Source organism: Myotis yumanensis, unplaced genomic scaffold (assembly GCF_028538775.1).
Source record: "Myotis yumanensis isolate MYYU_CA2020_CCGP unplaced genomic scaffold, mMyoYum1.0.hap1 SCAF_8, whole genome shotgun sequence".
Classification (NCBI taxonomy): Eukaryota; Metazoa; Chordata; class Mammalia; order Chiroptera; family Vespertilionidae; genus Myotis; species Myotis yumanensis.
The window spans coordinates 68,932,992-68,951,852 of record NW_027223759.1 but is presented as its reverse complement, the minus strand read 5'-3'; the positions used below and the strand labels follow the sequence as shown (position 1 = coordinate 68,951,852).

The 18,861-nt window shown below is 38.5% G+C and overlaps 1 protein-coding gene and 1 pseudogene across 3 annotated transcripts in view; both read left to right on the top strand.

Moving 5' to 3' along the window:
- The first annotated feature begins 398 nt into the window (after nucleotides 1-398).
- KYNU (kynureninase) overlaps nucleotides 399-18,861 on the top strand; it is a 98,904-nt gene continuing 80,441 nt past the window's right edge. For 2 of the 3 annotated variants that reach the window (XM_070423459.1, XM_070423461.1), the window contains exons 1-2: nucleotides 399-496; nucleotides 11,315-11,496. In XM_070423459.1, coding sequence (XP_070279560.1) covers nucleotides 11,328-11,496 — 169 coding nt within the window. In that variant the 5' untranslated portion in view covers nucleotides 399-496; nucleotides 11,315-11,327. Of the gene's footprint in view, nucleotides 497-4,602; nucleotides 4,710-11,314; nucleotides 11,497-18,861 lie in introns of those variants that run through there. The other variant, XM_070423460.1, reaches the window with a different exon arrangement.
- LOC139015429 (putative RNA polymerase II subunit B1 CTD phosphatase RPAP2) lies at nucleotides 12,684-17,142 on the top strand (annotated as a pseudogene).

Here is an 18,861-nt window from a genome sequence, read left to right as displayed (position 1 = left end):
AAAGAATATAATGAATATTTTCTTTTTACAATTTATGAAGATAACAAATTAAAAAAACAACACAATATAAGAAATACGAGATCAGTCTAGAACTCCAAGCAAGTTCTTTAAAAGTGACTATGTTAAATAATATTTTTCAAGATAATATTCTGATGGAATGGTTTTTATCATCATTATCAAAAAATTTTAGAAGAAACAATGTGAAAGCAAGAACTTATTATGTAGATGTCTATCTCTGTTTTTATATCCGTAGTCAGTAATAAAGGAGTGCAGTTCTCCTACCAACAATGACAGACTCCATCCTCAAGCTCACTTCCTAGATATTGCCAAATCTTCCAAAGTTCTTGCATCATTACAAAAAGAATAAGAATAAAAGGAGAAGGAGAAGGAGAAGGAGGAGAAGGAGAAGGAGAAGGAGAAGGAGAAGGAGAAGGAGAAGGAGAAGGAGAAGGAGAAGGAAAAGGAGGAGAAGAAAAGAAGAGAAAGAGTAAAAAAGGTACAAATTTTAAGACACTCTGACTAGATTTAAAGTTTTGCATTTCCAGTTTAACAAAACGAGGATACTGTATTTACTCCAGAGTATTACTATAATAGGATTTATAAGATGAAACATTTTTTCTTACTATTTAATTACTTGTATTAAAGTAATTGCTTGTGGCCCTGGCCAGTGTGGCTCAGTTGTTTGGAGCCTCCTCCCAAAACAGGAATTTTGGGGGGTGAAAAAGACAGGTTTTAGGAAATTTTAGAAATTTTAGAGATTAAAGGGGCCATGGAAGAAGCACAGGGCTGCAGAGCAGCAGAAGGTATATTTCCATAGAATGGGGGAGCTGAAAAGCTGCAACAGGTATATTTCCATAGAATGAGGGAGCTGGGAACAGCAAAAGGTCTATATTTACAAAATAAAGGGAAAGAAGCCCTTCATCCACAAGAAAAAAAAAAGAAAGCCCAAAGGAAATAGGAAAGCATTAAGGAAGGAGGAGGAGGGAGGGAGAACGTCAGGTGTCCCATATGTGGTTCGACCTTTGAGCCCAGGAGTTACTACAGTAACCAGTCCAATGGAATAGTGACCAATCAGAGGGGATATCAAGGCACCAGGATCTGCAGCCTTTATAAACCATAGGGAAAAGGAACTCAGTAGGACCCTTTCCTCTTCCCTAGGTGGGAATCCGTTCTGGGGGACTCTTTCCCCCTCCCCACATGGGAGTCTGTACTTGTTCTTTAATAAATTTCCATTTTGCTATACCACCTTCTGTCTGTGGATTCATCCTTTGACTCTGGCAGACAAAGAATCCAGGTTCCAGTCCAGGGGAACACCAAGTGTTCCAGTCTAAAAATTCTGCATCACTTTCATACACCAGGCAGTGGCTGGTTTGATCCCTTCAGGAAATGTACCTAGTTTCCTGGTCTGATTCTTGGTTCCATGCCTGCAGGAGACAAACAATCTCTCTCTCTCCCTTCTTCTCTCTGAAAAATCAATTTTAAAAAGTTGCATGTGTTTTATCCTCTTCCTTTAGAGTTAGGAGGGCACCCAGCACTTTCAGACTGGTTAATTTAAAAAAAAAAAAAGAAAGTGCTATTTACTGTCTTACGTGTCTTGGTACCTTGGCTATATATAAACTGAGTGGACAGATTATTATGACCACATGACATTTGTAGGCAAATTAGCTATAATTTCACGCTGAAGTTGCTAGAGGGCCAGACCATTATAAATAGGGAAGCAGATTGTTTACCATGACAGTAGAAGTGATTTTTTTTCTGAAGATATGGGCAAACAAGACAATTTAACAGCCTTTGAATGTGGGATATATTTGAACGTGAGTGGCCAGATTATTATGACCACCCCATCAGTACTTCTTTGGGCCACCTTTTGCCTTCAATACTGCGATGATTCTTCTTGGCATTGACTCCACGAGATGTTGAAAGGTGATGTGAGGAATCTGACACCATGCCTGATGAATAGCACTGTCCAGTTCTGTGAGATTTGATGGTTGTGGAACCAGGTGCCTGATGGCTCTTTTAACTTCGTCCCACAAATGCTCAATTGGATTCAGACCTGGTGATTGTGGGGGCCACCTAAGTAAGGTAAAGTCTCCCTCATGTTCTTGAAACCACTCCCGCACAATAGGAGCACTGTGGCATGGCGCATTGTCTTGTTGGAAGAAGCCAAATCCATTGGGATACGCCATCAACATGATAGGATGAACTTGGTCAGCAATGATACTTAGGTATGTTGTGCTATTCAGACGTTGTTCCACACGAATTATGGGCCCAAATCATGCCAGGAAAACATGCCCCAAACCATAACACTGCCCCCTCCAGCTTGAAGGGTTGTACTCATGCATGTGGGGTGCATGCTTTCATGCTGTTTCCGTCAAATTCTCATTCTGCCATCTGCATGATGCAACTGGAAACGTGATTCATCAGACCGCATGACTTTTTTCCAATGCTCGACTGTGCAGTCCTTGTGTTCCTATGCAAATTGGAGACCTTTTATCTTGGTAACTGCAGACAGCAAAGGTGTTCGAACAGGCCTTTGCCTTCCATATCCCATACGATGCAATGTATGGATAATTTGCCTACAAACATCAGATAGAAATAATAATCTGGCCACTCAGTGTGTATTAGTAATATTGTGAGGAAAGGTACTTTCATGTGTCCTTTTGTAAGGTGTGGTACTGAGCCTTAGCATGAGTTAGTTGGATTGTCCAGGGTTATATAGCAAACATATGATATATATGATTGAATAAAAAATTGTTTTACCTGGTGTGTTGTAGGAGCTCAACAAGGCTTAGGTGTGCAAGTGATTCAATTATGCAGGTTTACTTTCTATCTTTGTTCTTAATTCTGAAACTCTTTGATCTTGGTTTTTATAACTAAAAGGGCATTCATCAAAAGATCAAAGTTTCTTAGGCAATTTTTGTAGCTGGATAATCAATGGGTCTGTGCTGCCTGTCACTATTTAAGCCAATTAAGCAGACAGGGTTGAGTCATATATGAGCAGTTATTCCAATACTGCTGACAGTGTGGTGGAGCAGCAGGTCAGCCACAAAAATCTGCTCTGCAGCCACCCATAAGCCAGCTGCTTAATTAGGGTAGAACAAGAATGACACAGGGAAGCAGGGATTACAGGAGTGGGGAAGTAGGCAATTCGGGCTGGGGTGAGACTCCATTTTTTTGGACAACAAGGTTGCTAATCTTTCCATGGTAATAGGCAGTTCTTGAATGAGAAAGGACAACATTCGAAGGTTGACTCCCAGGTTCTGAGGGCATATAACTCCCAGCCAGGTTAGAATGTCCTTTCTTTAACAAACACAAGGCAGTCATGTTTAACGGAGCATGATTAATATTTCCCATAACTACAGCTAGTCCCCAATATTCTATTTCTGCCCCTAACACTTTCAACATGATTTGAAACTCTTTTTCTTCCTTGATTGTCTTGTTGACTGTCCAGATTTATGATCTAGGAGTTTCTAAAACACACACACACACACACACACACACACACACACACACACCACACACTGGCAATAAAGTATATTTAGAACCTATTTTAAATGTTTGACTAGAATGTTTATCCATTAAATGTCAGGCGCTGCCTTCAACATGGAAGCTCACGATGCATTTAACAGTGGGTTTCTGCCTCAAAAGTCCAAGTTCCCTTAACTGCAGAGTTTGGAAAGAAATTTTCTCCAGTGCTTAATCTACCAAAGCCTAAAGCAAGTAAGGGATGCAAATTTTGGGATTTGGCTCCTGGACAAACTCCTTAGTTCAGCTCACACACAAATGAGGATACCCTATTTATTATTTATTACTAATAAATAATAGAGGCCCAGTGCACATGAAATCGTGTGCAGTTACGGTCCCTAGGCCTAGCCTGGCCTCGGTTGCATGGCCTTTGCCACCTTGCCATGCTACATGAAGCTCCCCGCCCCAGGACACTTTCGAGAACCCCACAACTGCTCTGCAAGGCTCCCCCTGCCCCTCGACTGTTCGCGAAGCTTGCTGCCACCCCACGGAGCTTGCCACTGGACGTTCCACAAAACTCCCCCCTCCCCGCACCTTGCGACTGCTCCGCGAAACTCCCTCGTCCCAAGACTGCTTCCCGAAACTTGCTGCTTGCTGTCCTCTGGGTGACTGCTCCGCTAATCTCACAGCCACCCCGTGAAGCAGCCCTCCACTGCCGCTCAACAGTCCCCAGTCCCACCCCGCCGCTAGCCACCCCCTCACGGTGACCAGCGTGGGAGCCATGGGAGGTGGGGGACCGAGAGGTGCTCCATGCACTTCATGGTGACCAATTGCCTGTTCGGTCATGATGGCACCTAGCTTTTTATATATATTAGGATAGGATATAACTCACAGGCCCAGAGATCTGTACAGTTTGAGGGCAAGGAAGTGTTTGCTGGAGTCTAAAGGGCAGAGCTGCTTTTAGGAAAGAGTCCAGGGCGGAACTCCTAGTATTTGAAACAGAAAGCAAAAGCAGCATTTTGCTTACGTGTTTGTCTGTGACTGGAGATTTACAATCGCTTTGATGGGGTGGAACTAAAATAAGCTCACAAATTCCCCACAAGGTGGAGTCTGAGCAGAAGTGCCTTGAATCTCTCACTCTGAGGTCTGGTCTAGAAGTTTGTAAGGAACTCTTAAGAGCTTTGTTTGGTGTGTGTGTGTTTAAAAAACACCGGGAGCTGTGAACAAACCCCATCAGATTGCCGGTAAGCATTGAGACACTGGTATAGACTTTGTACACAAATATATATTCATTGATTTTTCCAAAGGGATATTTTCTCTGCTAATATCCTTGTCATGATGCTTTAGAAGCTTCTTTTGCCAGGTTCTTCTTCCTTTCCCCCCCTCTACATTATATTCATATAACTAGTGGAATTCCCTAATGGCTGTTCCTTTAAAATTCCAGAGATCATTTCTAAAGTTTGTAAAATTTTGTGTCAAATGAAAAAATCTTTACCAATGTAGTGAAAAAGAATTCATGTCAATAGTTCACTAAATTTACCTACTAAAAGATTATTACTTATGATTAATTAAAGTTACTCCTGTAGTTACTTAAGTTTAAATGGCAAAATTAGATCAAAATTCATTCAATAAGCTATAAGTCTTTTGTTTTCTGCTATCTCTGTAGTTGTCTTGTGGTACTTTAGTCATTAAATATTTATTTAGAGAAGTGAAAATGTCTATTTTTAAACAGGCTGCTTCTGTTTCGTTTTATGAAATATTTGCCTAAGAATAGAAAGTTGATACATTTTTTCTACATAGCAAGAAGTTTTTTTAGTTTGTATATTTTTCATTCCTGCTTTTATTTTTTAAAAGGTGGGGTGTTATTTAAGTAGTAAATTGGAGTAAATGCATTAATCTTATTAACGTGAAGATCAGCATGTAAGTAATATAATCTTAGATATGAAATATGCACTTGTGACAGAGTGATGTCATTCATTTCTCAAACAGTGATAGGGCTAAAGACTGTTGCTCTATGAACATATATTAAATAACACTTCCCCCAAGGGGGACCTATCTAATACTTTCAACAATAAAGATTAAAAGAAAAAAGAGAACAGCAACAAAAAAACAAACAAATCCTCATAGACAGACAACAGTACAGTCATTACCAGGAGAAAATGGGGGTTGGGGGAGGCAGGAGAGGGTCAAAGAGGAATAAATGGTGACAGAAAGAGACATGACTTGGGGTGGTGAGCACACAATACAATATACAGATGATGTTTTATAGAATTGTAAACCTGAAACTTATAGAATGTCATTAGCCAATGTAACCCCAATATATTCAATTAAAAATAAATAAATAACATTTTCTTTCCCTCTTTCCCAATGAAAAGCTACACACTTTAAAATTTGCTTAGCAGTTTCTAAACTTTGAACCCACATGTGCAATTTGCTCATTTCAGGCGTGATACCTTAAACGCTGTAAAGATTAACCACAGGGTACTCATATCATCTAGTTAACTATTTAACTTTAGACCCATGGGTGACTAGAAGATCCTGAGTTCCAAACTGCATAGAAACAATTGTTATGATCATAAATTTTTTAGCTATGAAATTTTAGCTGTCTAAATAAAATTGTGAAAATAAGATTTACAAAATTGCAGAAGCTAAGTTGAGGGTAAAGTGGCAATTTTCATCACAAAGTATTAATATTGAAATATATTACAAGAATATATTTTATCTTCTTATAAAGTACTTCACTAATTTTATTTCATTTTAATCATGATTCTCTGAAGAAAGTAATATTTAACTTAGTTTTATATAACATTGCAACACAAAAAGGTTAGGTGACTTGCCTGAGACCATCTGTATATATTTCCACCTTCTTCATAAAATTAGTACTAAAAATGTAAAACATAAGATTGGAGTTCTGTTTAACTTGAATTGAATTTATTTCAAAATAACAGCATGTCAATTTATTTACAAAGGCCAACTTAAGCAAAGCATAAAATTATGGTTTACAAAGCACTAATTTTCTTAGCTGGCGGGTTCAATGCAGAATTAAGCAGCAGTTATTATCCTATATAAAAAAAAGGGCAATATGTTCCTAATGGTGGAACAACTGGGAATGACAGGTCACTATGATGCACACTGACCACCAGGGACAGATGCTCAATGCAGGAGCTACCCCCTGGTGGTCAATATGCTCCTACAGGGGGAGCTCTACTCAGCCACAAGCTGGGCTGACAGCTGCAAGTGCAGCAGCAGTGGTGGGAGCTTCTCCCACCTCCTTGGCAGCAATAAGGATGTCTGACTGTGGGGAGTGGGCCTAAGCTGGCAGGTGGACATCCCCCAAGGGCTCCCAGGCTGCCAGAGGGATGTCTGACTGCCAGCTTAGGCCCAATCCCCCAGGGAGCGGGCCTAAACTGGCAGGTGGGCATCCCCTGAGGTGTCCTGAACTGTGAGAAGGCGCAGGCTAGGCTGAGGGACTCCCCGGAGTGCACAAATTTTCATGCACCCGGGCCTGTAGTGAGTTAATAAATTGCTTCCTTGTAATAAGGGCACTGTGGTATCACGGCACTAAATGTGAAGGGTTGATTACAAAGAATTGATGGAACCCTGGAAGTGTAGCTAAGTTGATTAGAGCATCATCTCTATATGCCAAGGTTGTGGGTTTAATCCTTGGTCATGGCACATGTAACAGTCAATCAGTGAACACATAAATAAGTAGAACAACAAATTGATGTTTCTCTCTCTCTCTCTCTCTCTCTCTCCCTTCTTCTCTCTCTCTCTAAAATCAATCAATAAAATGATAATTTAAAAAGACTAGATGGATTCATATCCTGTGATGCTTTGTAGACTGAGTACAAGGTTGAAACAAGAAGTAAAGAGAGGTAAAGGGAATGGACTGAAGAAATAGTAAATAATAACAATAAATTAGGGAGCAAGAGGCAGGTAAAAATAAAGTGAAAGATTCAAGTCTTCAGCCAGGAATTTTGCTCTGCATATCCCACCCACATGCCATGATGCAGGCAGCACCAATGACTCAGCTGCTCAGACAAAGTGTGGTCCCACAGAAAAAGCTTTATCAACTTTCTGTTTCTGTTTTTACTCTGTTTATTCCAGAGTTTAGTCCTCAAATGGGGGAAATTATACTGATCCCTCAGGATTATTACAAGGACTGAATAAAAAACAGCTATAAAGAGGCTAACGAATGAATATTAATAATTTTTAAATAAGGAAAGTTGAATTTTACTGGGATATAATGGTAACAAAATAATCTGTATATTAATTTAGGAACCTCATTTAGAGTTTAAAGTTAGCCACAATGAACCCTCAAAATGATGATTCCAAAGAAAGTCCAAAATATAAGACAAGCTCTCTTGAAAAAGTATTTCTGAGTCTCATTGAAGTGTTTCTCTATCCCCATGTAATTGGAATAGGAGAGGGAGACCCTCTAGTAACATGTAATTTGTCACATCAAATAATTCACCCAGCTATTTTGTGTATTCTTATTAAACTGCTAACTTAGAGGAAAATTCTATCTAAAAGGCACTGCTCAATAATAGGGTGACTATAAAGATAAGATTCAGTCCCTCTCCTCCTCCCCCACCCCCCAACGGTAGAATACAGTTCAGTAGGTAGACCAGCAACTAAATCAAGCTGCCCTAAGTAATGGGTTTATAGTAAGACACACTCGATAGTAAGGCAGAAACACAGTTCATGGGGTTTTCAGAACAGCAAGGCAGGCAGCCTCCCAGGCCTTCCACATACTTTGTTGCATGGAAGGATTCAATGAGTCTCCAGACTGATTTGTCTTGTCACGCTCTCAGGAGCAATAGCTGTTCCATCCCCAACTATTTTTTTTAACAGATTCTTACTGTTGGAATCATTTTGTGCTTTAACAATCATTGGTTCTGTATGACTCTCAAAAATGAGTCACCCATGACAATACACCTTCTATACTCTACCACTTTATTGCTTCTCTCTCTGATTCTTTTAAATTTTGCTCCTGTTTCTAACTGACTGAAGAACTATATCTCACAGCTCATTCCTGAATGAATTTGATTACATGCTCGGCTAAACACCGTCATGATTGTTTGGCCAGAGCTTTCACAGCCAATCATTCACAGGCCATTGACGAAACCATTGTCTTTAGTGGGTCAAGTGTCCAGGAGAATTCTAATTAATGATGACCAGGCAATTGATAATGTTAAGTGGCAGAATTATAGTCATCTCTACCCAGAAAGCAGTTTCTTTCATCAGAAAAATATAGGTAGAGACCCATTTAGAATCAAGTTGTCAGCACGACAAGCATGTTTGATCTTTCCCATCCACATATATATCTAAATAAGTACAGTACCTGACAGAATGTATTGTTTATTACTAGATGTGTGCTCGTAAGTTTTATAGGTGTTCAGAGGAGGAAAGACTAGTTTAGCTGAGACACCATGGCAGACCTCAAGAAAAAGGCACAGTGGAGCTAGAACATTGAAGGATGACTAGGATCTGAATATGTACAAGGGGAAGCGGACCATTTTGGGGGAAGGGAATGGAATGGCATAAGAAAAATCACAAAGAGAAAATTTCATGAAGAGAGCAAATAATTTCTATGGTCAGATATTGAAAGAACCATCAAGATCAATGGGAAACCATTGGCTTTTGTTCAAAACCATGAACTGCAGCAACTGAAAGGCATTACTGGTATCAAAACGAAAAACTATGCTCAGGTGAAGCTTAGTATCCTTATCTGGGAACATAAAGGATGGCTCATCAGGGAGGACCATTGGCAACTGAGAAAGGAAGAGGTCAAGTAAGCAGAAGAATGTAACCTTAGAGGACAGGAAGAATGTTTGTTTTACTGGCATTGTATAAACTCAGACATGTTATTCTTTATTGCCTAACACTGTGTGTGTTAAGGATAAGAGGAGGGAGAGTGAAGATTGGAAGAAAGATAATTCAGTTGGTATTCTACATCCTTATCTATGTTTGTTTAGGTTGGTGCCTAGGAATTTTAGGTCTTAACTACACTCTATGAGTTGAAAAATATCAAACATATGTCTTCTGATCCAATTTTCCCTTGAGCTTAAATATTCAAAAGCCAGCTTGAAAATTTCTTGGATGGTCAGTATTTATCTTAAACTTAACATGTTCTAAATAGAACTCTGATTTCCCTCCTCACAATGTTTCTTCCCTGGGTATTTCTTTAGGAATTTCTCCAAAAGCTTGAAGTTATCTACTTTCCTGTCTTTACCATAGGTTTTCTAGATTTTTGTTCCAAAATATATTATTAAATCCAGGTATTTCTCGCTACCTTTCCCCTCACCACATTTAAGCTACTGTGATTATCCCCTGAACTGTTAAAATAGCCTTAATTTACCTCTCAGTTAAACAATAATTCACCAGAGAGCAGAAAAGGTGATTTTGATTTAATGCAAAATTATATCATATCATTTTTCTACTCAAGATATTCCAATGTTTTCCCATTTAACTGAGAAAAATATCTAAACTTTCTGGCCTTCCAAGTTCTTCATGAATGATTTCTGCCAGTGTCTCTCTCACATCATAGTCTCTCCCTCCCCTTAGTTCTCTTAGTCCATTAGTTGAACAGGTCAGGTCCTCAGGGCCTTTGCACTTGCTATTATCTTCCTCCAGGTCCAGCTCTTCTCCATAACGTGATTCAGAAGTGGCTCTATAGCCTTGCCCTAAAGAGGTACACTTGACTATTCCATACCCCAGTGACTCTCTATCCGTTATTCATAGATCTTGAAACTATCTGCTATTATACAATTTAATTATTTTTCATTCTGCCTCCTAAAATGTAAACTCCACAAGAGTTACTACTTATATACTATCTTATAAATTGCTGTTCCACCACTGCATGGTGCAACATGATAGGCGCTCAATAAATATTTATTGAAAAAGAAAATGAATGGAGGAATATGGAAGCAAAGACAGGCAAAAGTGTACATAGGTAAATCAAACTAGCCTGAGGAAAAAACACTTTTTTTCTCAAAGACTATTCTACTCAATTTGAAAAAAACTAAAACTTTGAGAAATATAGAAAACATAAAATTTGTGTGAAGTTTAAATATGAATTTAAATCTTCATTGTTATTTATCCCCTTCAGAAAGATTAAGCTTTCTTTCCAAAAAGGTGGGGAGTGTTCAGTGATGATTAAAAGGAGTCAAATGTGGTTTCAAGAAACACCACAAAGTCCTGTTTTGTTATATATACTATTGAAAGAGGTGTTTCTCATTATCAATAGGAAGTAGGCCTCTTTGGTCATCATATGCCCCCCAAAAAAATACTGATATTATTTAAAGTAAAGCACCCTTTTTATCAACATCATTTCATTCACAGTAAAGAATTTATTAAGGTTATACTGTATATATCTCCATAGTTTTAAAACTATCATCAAAGAATCACTGAGGTGGGCTAGTGCAGGTGGGATAGGGAGAAGGACAAGCCAGGTGGGGTGCTGTTCCCTACACTTTCCCAAAAGCATCTTTAACTGTTACCTTCTAGTGTGGCATCTAGAGGAAAAGGTGAAGTTATTTATATATGTTAGACAGTCACTAATTTGGTTCATTTTCCAGAAAATAAAAATAAAAAGAGCGATCATTTATTGAAAGTACCATTGCCCAATTCAAACCTTACAACATCCCTAAGGGACTATTCTTTTTTGGTTTGATACATAAGAAAAACTCAGGCACAGAATTTAATGCTGTTCAGGTAACAATATTATTTCTGGGGTTGGGAAGATGGGGCTCTTAGTTAAAAACATAAGGTGTTTTACTCAAAGGGCTAATTTTCTGCAGAAAATTATGGCGGCTTTATTATTTTTCATTTCTGTTTTCATTTTTAGAGAACAACTTGTAATGGAGCCTTTGCCTCTTGAGTTACCAGCTGACACAGTGCAACGCGTGGCATCTGAACTTCGATGTCTCCCTACAGATGAGAGGGTCGCCCTCCGTCTCGATGAGGAAGACAAGCTGAGGCACTTCAGGGAGTATTTTCATATTCCCAAAACGCAGGATCTCCCTCCAAGTGAGAATTCTAGAAAAAGCTTTATTTTCCTTAATCAATTTATTAATCTATTTTTGTTACTGCAAGTGTTTACCATAACTCTTTGAAAATCATTGTTCCATTCTATAATAGAGCCATTGCAATTGTCTGGAAAACAGTAGGTTCCCCGTGCTACCAAATCAACTTGTCAGCCTACCCTAGTCTCAGATGCCTTATGTTTCCTCTCCTTTTCAGAACAAAATACTTACAGGGTGCTTTTACTGTCATCTACTTCTCTGAACAATAGATTGACTGAATGAAAATTATAGGCAGATGCATTTACTTGCTCTCAAAGCACTTTGAGCTTAAAACAATTCCTTTCCAGTATATTATTACAATATCTTTGATTTTACAACACCTAGTTTATAGCATGATACTTGCCTTAGGGGAAATGTCTTTTTGGGATTTGGTATATTAGGAGGGATTTTATGTGAATAAGAGCAAACAAAACAAAATAAAACCAAAACAATCAATGATCAAGAAATGAAAAATTAAAAATAATGGAGTAAACTGACTCTGTCCTTGGTTAGGGAGATGTTCTGTTAAAAAAAACAAAAACACAAAAAAAACCAAAAAAGCACACAACAAAACACAGCCCACCCAGTGTGGCTCAGTGCTGTGGTGTTGACCTATGAATCAGGAGGTCACAGTTAGATTCCCATGCATATGCCTGAGTTGCAGGCTCAGTTCCCAGTAGGAGGCCTGCAGAGACAGTTGATCAATGATTCTCCCTCATCATTGATGTTTCTATCTCTCTCTCCTCTCCTTTCCTCTCTGAAATCAATATATATATATAAACAGCAACTAAGTAGCACAGGTATTAAAATATAAAGCAATTTTTCAAATTTGGCTTTGCTCCATTTTACTTTGATGAAAATGGCTACTAGGTTGAATGGAATTAATCCACCAAAGTTGGTTTCACATACTTTACAATAGAGTCTAATTTCCTTTCTTCTTGAGATTAAGTGAGGCAGGTACAATTTTGGATATTCATAACCCAAGAGAATCAGCTAATATGATTTTAGGGTGATATTGAGTCACATAGCTATCTTAACTGACTTCTTTGTTACTAGGTAACACATGGTGGCACCCTGTAGAATGACAGGATGATGAAATAAGAGAACACCTTATATCTAATTTAAAGTTGCTGAATATCAATTGAGAAACACATGGATACAAAGGACAGCTACATGAGACTGGATAAAACGGGGCTGCAAGTGAAGTGTTCTGAGATCACAGCAGAAAAATCTTCCAGGTCTTTCTAGAATCTAGAACAGCAGTTCTCAACCTGTGGGTCGCGACCCCTTTGGCGGTCGAACGACCCTTTCACAGGGGTCGCCTAAGACCATCCTGCATAGCAGATATTTACATTATGATTCATAACAGTAGCAACATTACAGTTATGAAGTAGCAATGAAAATAATTTTATGGTTGGGTCACATCATGAGGAACTGTATTTAAAGGGCCAGAAGGTTGAGAACCACTGTACTAGAATGAAAGGGCATTTTTATCTGAATCTTAAGGGATGAAATATACTGTTTTTGTGTGAAAAAGAGGATGTTAAATCTAAGACTATTCTTTCAGTGATGGGAAGGAAGGGGCGCTGTGACAGAAGGGGCACCGTGACATGCAGCACACAATGTGGAAACTCTCACAAATAACCATGACTCAGTTGAGACAAGTGAGCTCTGGTGACCTTGCCCCAGTGTGCTCTCCATGGGCTGCCTGAGAGATTGGATGAGGTGCTGCTTGAGGGATGAGAGCAGGATGCTGGAGTGCCACAGAGCTGCAGGTCTTCTTCTCTGCGTGCAGCAAGAACGATGTAGCTCAGCAATCAGTGCTCTAGAATTTACTGAAAATTGTCATTTCCTCACAATTAAATACAATTTATTTTACTCATTTTCATGAGTGACAAGAAAAGCAGACACAACAAAATAAGCAAACAGAAATAGTAACAAAACCTTTCCAGTAAGGGTGGGTGGTGGTATTACAGAAAGAAGGAAGAACATGGCAGGAGCACTGAGGAGAGAAAGTGGTCCATTGTGCCTTCAGGTTGGGCTGAGTTGTCTGGGGGAATGATGTTAAATAACGGCCACATCTAGTCACACACTTACGAGCAATGACTATTTCCTGGACACTAGAGGCAATGTAGTAGGGGGTGGGTGTCTTTGACTTTCTTTTCTTAAGAGGCCTTTATTCTATACAATAGCATTAAGGATTTGAGGTAAGACCCAACCCTGAATTTCCAGAGAAAAAAGCGGTTGAAATAAAAGGGTACACAGAAAGTTAAAATGATATTTCGGACTTTTTTTTTTTTTTTTTGCTTTTTCTGTTACTGAACCTAACACTTATTAACTAACACAATTGTCATCCTCATGTTGAGTCACTTTCATTCAACAAATATTAATTACCTTTTTGTATTCTTCCACATGCTTTCAAACGTGCTTCCTAATTCATCTCTCCCACTCCCAGCTCAATAGATTTGCAGCACAAACAACTAACAAGTCATAATGTTTGCCTTGGGAGCCACTGTGATCTGAGATTGCTGTGAATTCCTGGCTCTAACTCTATCGTTGGGTGAATTTTGAGAAGCAAGTAGTCTTTCAGAGCCATAGTTCCTCCATGAGGAAAAGACAAATGTTGCTCAAAAATGTTTAAGGTCTTACAGAAAAGGAACATTAGATTATGTAAAGTGAGCCTAAAATAGGGCCAAAATGTTATTTTGACCTTTGATTGCAGACCTTTAACTCTAATGGGAATTGTTAATATCAGATCAACACAGGACTCTTTTACTAAGCTTTGAAATAAATTAATCAGAACCCAGGTAGAGATAGCATTGTGCATATAAATATTTAATTGTACTGAAGAATTGACCCTTACCTAGCTGGTTTGGCTCTGTGGTTGGAGCCAAAAGGGTCCAGAGTTCAATTCTGGTCAAGGGTAGGTACCTTGGTTGCACACTTGATCCCGGACCCGTCGAGGGGTGTGCGGGAGGTAACCAATCAATGTGTCTCTTTCATATCGATGTTTCTCTCTCTCAGTCTCTCCCCCTCCCTTCCATTCTGTCTTTAAAAAAATCAATGGAAAAATATCCACAGGTAAGGATTAATAAAAAAAGAATCGACTTTAGTATCCTGATGATAGGTATAACATTAGTTTTAATCAGATATCCAATAGCAAATAACTAAGAATATTACAATCTTGGATAAGTTATTGCTTATTCTTTTAAAATAAAAAAAAGAAAGAAGTTGAATTGATTCAATAAAGAATTTAGTCTCTCTGCCCCTGGTCCCTGCAGCTCCCCTGGCACCAAGCTGGGGGAGGTGGAACCTCAGAGGGAGGCACCTGGGTCAGTACTGACCATATGACCAGGTTCCCCATGGATGAGTCTAGTGCAGGTACTACACAGACAAGTACTTGAAACAAGGTGCTTCTAAAAGAAAAGCAGAATTAGAAGAGACTATGAGAAAGAAGTCTGAGTTTAAGAGAAAAGCTCTACATATTGTAGAAGAGAATATTACAGAATTCTTAAAGGAGTGTGGGAGGTTTATCACACTGGCTCATTACGGCAATATCATGGATGAATGTTTTATTATTGAGCTCTGTGGTTAGCCCTTATTGTCACAAGAAGCTAGGAATTGTACCAAAACAGAGAGATAACATGTCTACCAAAACCAATAAGGTCTATGAAAGTATTTGTGCAACAATCTTTGTTATAAAGCATCTAAATTTTGTGAAGCACAAATTCCTAAAACTGCAGTGTGGGTTCGAGAAGAAGAAAGGCACCCTGAGTTTCATCTGCTAAAAGAAGTACAAAGTGGCCGTTCTGGACAAGAAGTACAGTTATGCAATAAGGCCATTAAAACACCAGATCTTGGCAATCCTGGCCATTTTGTGAAGCAGTATGAGCCTAGTTGTTCTAGAACTCCAAGTGATACTGTTAGTGATAATGAGAAAGACTTTGTTTCCTCCATTCTACCAGGAAACAGACCAAATGTAATGGGTAGAAGGCCACAACTGATCTCTCTCACACACATTCACACAATGTTTCTCAATGTTTCTCTCTCACACACACACACACACACACACACACAGCATTATGAAAAAGAAAGCTGGTCAAAAAACTGACTTCAAGCAAGACCTTCTTTTACAGAAAGTAAATATTCAGATGCCTTCAAATAGTCCTTTACCAGAAAAATTAGAAGCTTCAGAAATTTCTGAAAAAAACACACAATAGTTCAGAAATAACTCTTGGTGGGCATAAGTAAGAAAAGTGCTGAGCATTTTAAGAGAAAATTTGCCAAATCCAACCAAGTTTGGTTAGCTTTTAGTTCAGTGCCTGGAGTTGCAAGGGTAAACTTCAAGTTCTGAAGGAGACTTTGATTGAGTGGAAGACAGAAGAAACTTTGAGGTTTTTGTATGGCCAGAATTATGTGTCTGTGTTTCTGAAACCCTCTTCAACCCCTCTGGTTAAAAAAGAAGAAACTGATGTTGACACAGTCTCTGACTCAGACAGTCATTCCCCTGCCTTGTAGGACTCTCAGGACAGCTTGGATGAATTTTAGGGTCTCAGATAACAGCCATTAAACTACTGCCAAGTTATGAGAACTTGAAAAAAGTAACTGAAACATTAAACCTAAGGATCAGCTCTAGCCGGTTTGGCTCAATGGATAGAGCATTGGTCTGCATGCGAAACAAAGGTTCCTGGGTTTGATTATAATCAAGGGCCCGTACCTCAGTTGCAGGCTCCTCCCCGACCTGACCCTGGTCAGGGCCCGTGCAGGAGGCAACCAGTTAATGTGTTTCTTTCACATCAATGTTTCTCACTGTCTGTCCCTCTCTCTTCCACTGTCCCTAAAAATCAATGGAAAAATATCCTCAGGTGAGGATTAACACACACACACACACACACATAAATCAAAGAAACACTTAAGGATCAAAGAGTTTTATAGAGGATGATGTTTTGTTGTTTTATTTTTATTTATCAAATATACTTTTATTGATTTCAGAGAGGGAGAGAGAGAGAGAGAGAGAGAGAGAGAGAGAGAGAGAGAGACATCAGGGATGAGAGAGAATCATTGATCAGCTGCCTCTTGCACGCCCCACAATGAGATCACAAGCCCACAACCTGGACATGTGCCCTGACCAGGAATTGAACCATGACATCCTGGTTCATAGGTCGATGCTCAACCACTGAGCCATGCCGGTTGGGCTGGGGATGATGTTTTAGTAGAAGAAACCACCAAATCACAAGACTCAGCAGAGTGTGGTGCCACCTTTCCACGATAGATTCAAGTTCTCAGGAACAGATTAGAAAACACATTGTACTTGCAGAAATTGAGTAAAGATTGCCTGGACATTTGGGGCCTCTTCAGATTGCATTAGGAGATATTTGCACACAACTTAAAAATCTTGTACAAACTTTCAGATTATATTATATTCAAACCTGTAGAATGGACCTTAATTGCCTTGGTGTTGCTGTCATTACTGACCCCGACTCTTGGCATTCAGACGCATTCTCAGGAAAATATGGTGTTTACATACCTTATAACCATCCTACTTGAAGAATTACATTTAAAAAATGGAGATCTTGAAATTTTAACCATTATATTTGGAACCAGCTATTAACTAAAGTGGTATAATAGACAAAGAATAAATAGAAAATGAACTTCTATACACCATTTCCAGAATTCTAGCCACAATAACAGTCTGATGGTGACTTTTCCATCTTTTTTTCTCCCCCTCCTTCTTTCAATTAAACATGTTTTAAAAAAATTCTTAGCTTGCAGACTATACAGAAACTAATCATGGGCTAGAATTGGCACACAAACCATAACTTGTCAACCCCTGGTCTAGCACGCTATAAGTAGATTGTGGGATCACACTACAAATGCATTTTTAACAGTAGAAGGAGCTGTCAATCTGTTTTCCAGATTAGCTGAAACATTTTTCATTGCTGTCAGCAATGTGTGAGTGCCTATTGTTCCCCATTATTACTAGCAGTTGGTATTGTCATATTTTTGTTCTTTTTAAAATTTTTTTTGTTCTTTTTTTAACTTATTCTAATGTGTGTAGTAATATATTATTTGGGATATTATATGCATTTCCCTAGTAGCTAATGAAATTTAGCATTAATAGTTGTATGAGATTGTGAACTACCCACATATTTTCTTTTTTTAAAAAAATGTAGTTCTGGGATTTCTTAAAAACCTATTGCACCCCACTCTTTCATCTTTCCTTCTAGTATTTCAATGATACAAATGTTATGATTTTGAATATTGGCATAACTGCCATGTTCATTTTCTTATAATCTCTCTCTCTCTGTTTTTTAACCTCTGATGCAGAGATTGGATAACCGCTATTGTTATGTCTACAAGGTCATTGATTCTTTTCTCTGCCATTTCCATTCTGCTCTGGAGTCCTTCTTGGAATTACTAAAAAATTTATATATTGTATGTTTTTAAGTTATAAAGTTTCAATTTGTTTCTTTTTAAAATATTTTACTTCTCTGCTGAAACTTTCTATTTTTCATTCATTTAAATAGTAACTTTCCTCATACATTAGGATTATAATAGCTACCTTAAAATCTTTGTCAGATAATTCCAATAGCTGTGTTATTTTGGGGTTAATGTTTATTGATTCTTTTCCTGTCAGAGATGTTGAGATTGTTCTAGTTCTTATGTTGAATAATTTTGAATTTTATCTATATATTTTGAATATTCTCTTATGAGACTTTGTGTCTTATTACATCCTATGGTGAATGTTGATATTTTTCATTTCCTTTGGTTTATGTTAGCACCCAGTCTACCCAGATAAGTTTAGTCTGCAAGGATCTGCCCTGCACATAGACCACTTAGTCACCAACTTGAAATCTGGGACCAGTTCTCAATGTTTTTTTACATTGTTTAGGGTTAGATACATTCAAGCATAGTTCAGGGTGAGCTCAGGAGTTTATGTACAACTTTATATGATCATTTTCTTAAGCTCCCTCTTTGCAATAGGCCTAAAACTTTCCTGTTCCCAGAGGCCCGCTTTCATTTTCCTCTGGTCAGAAAACTAAAATATAGTGTACACATGTTGTTATTCACTCTTTGTGACTATACTTGCTTCTGGTAAAGCAAGAGGGCAGAGGACAAAAGCAACCAGAATTTTCCTACGTTCTTAGAACTATCCTTCCTCTGGTTAGAGAGAAATGCTTTCCTTCTCAGAGGTTTGAGTGTATGTGCAGCTGCTACTGTTACAACTGTCACAGGATTGACTGGTGATTACCATGGATGATCACAGAAAAAACTGATAGAAAAAAAAAAAAGAAAACTAGAGTAATTTACTCACCCTCTCTTTATCTGG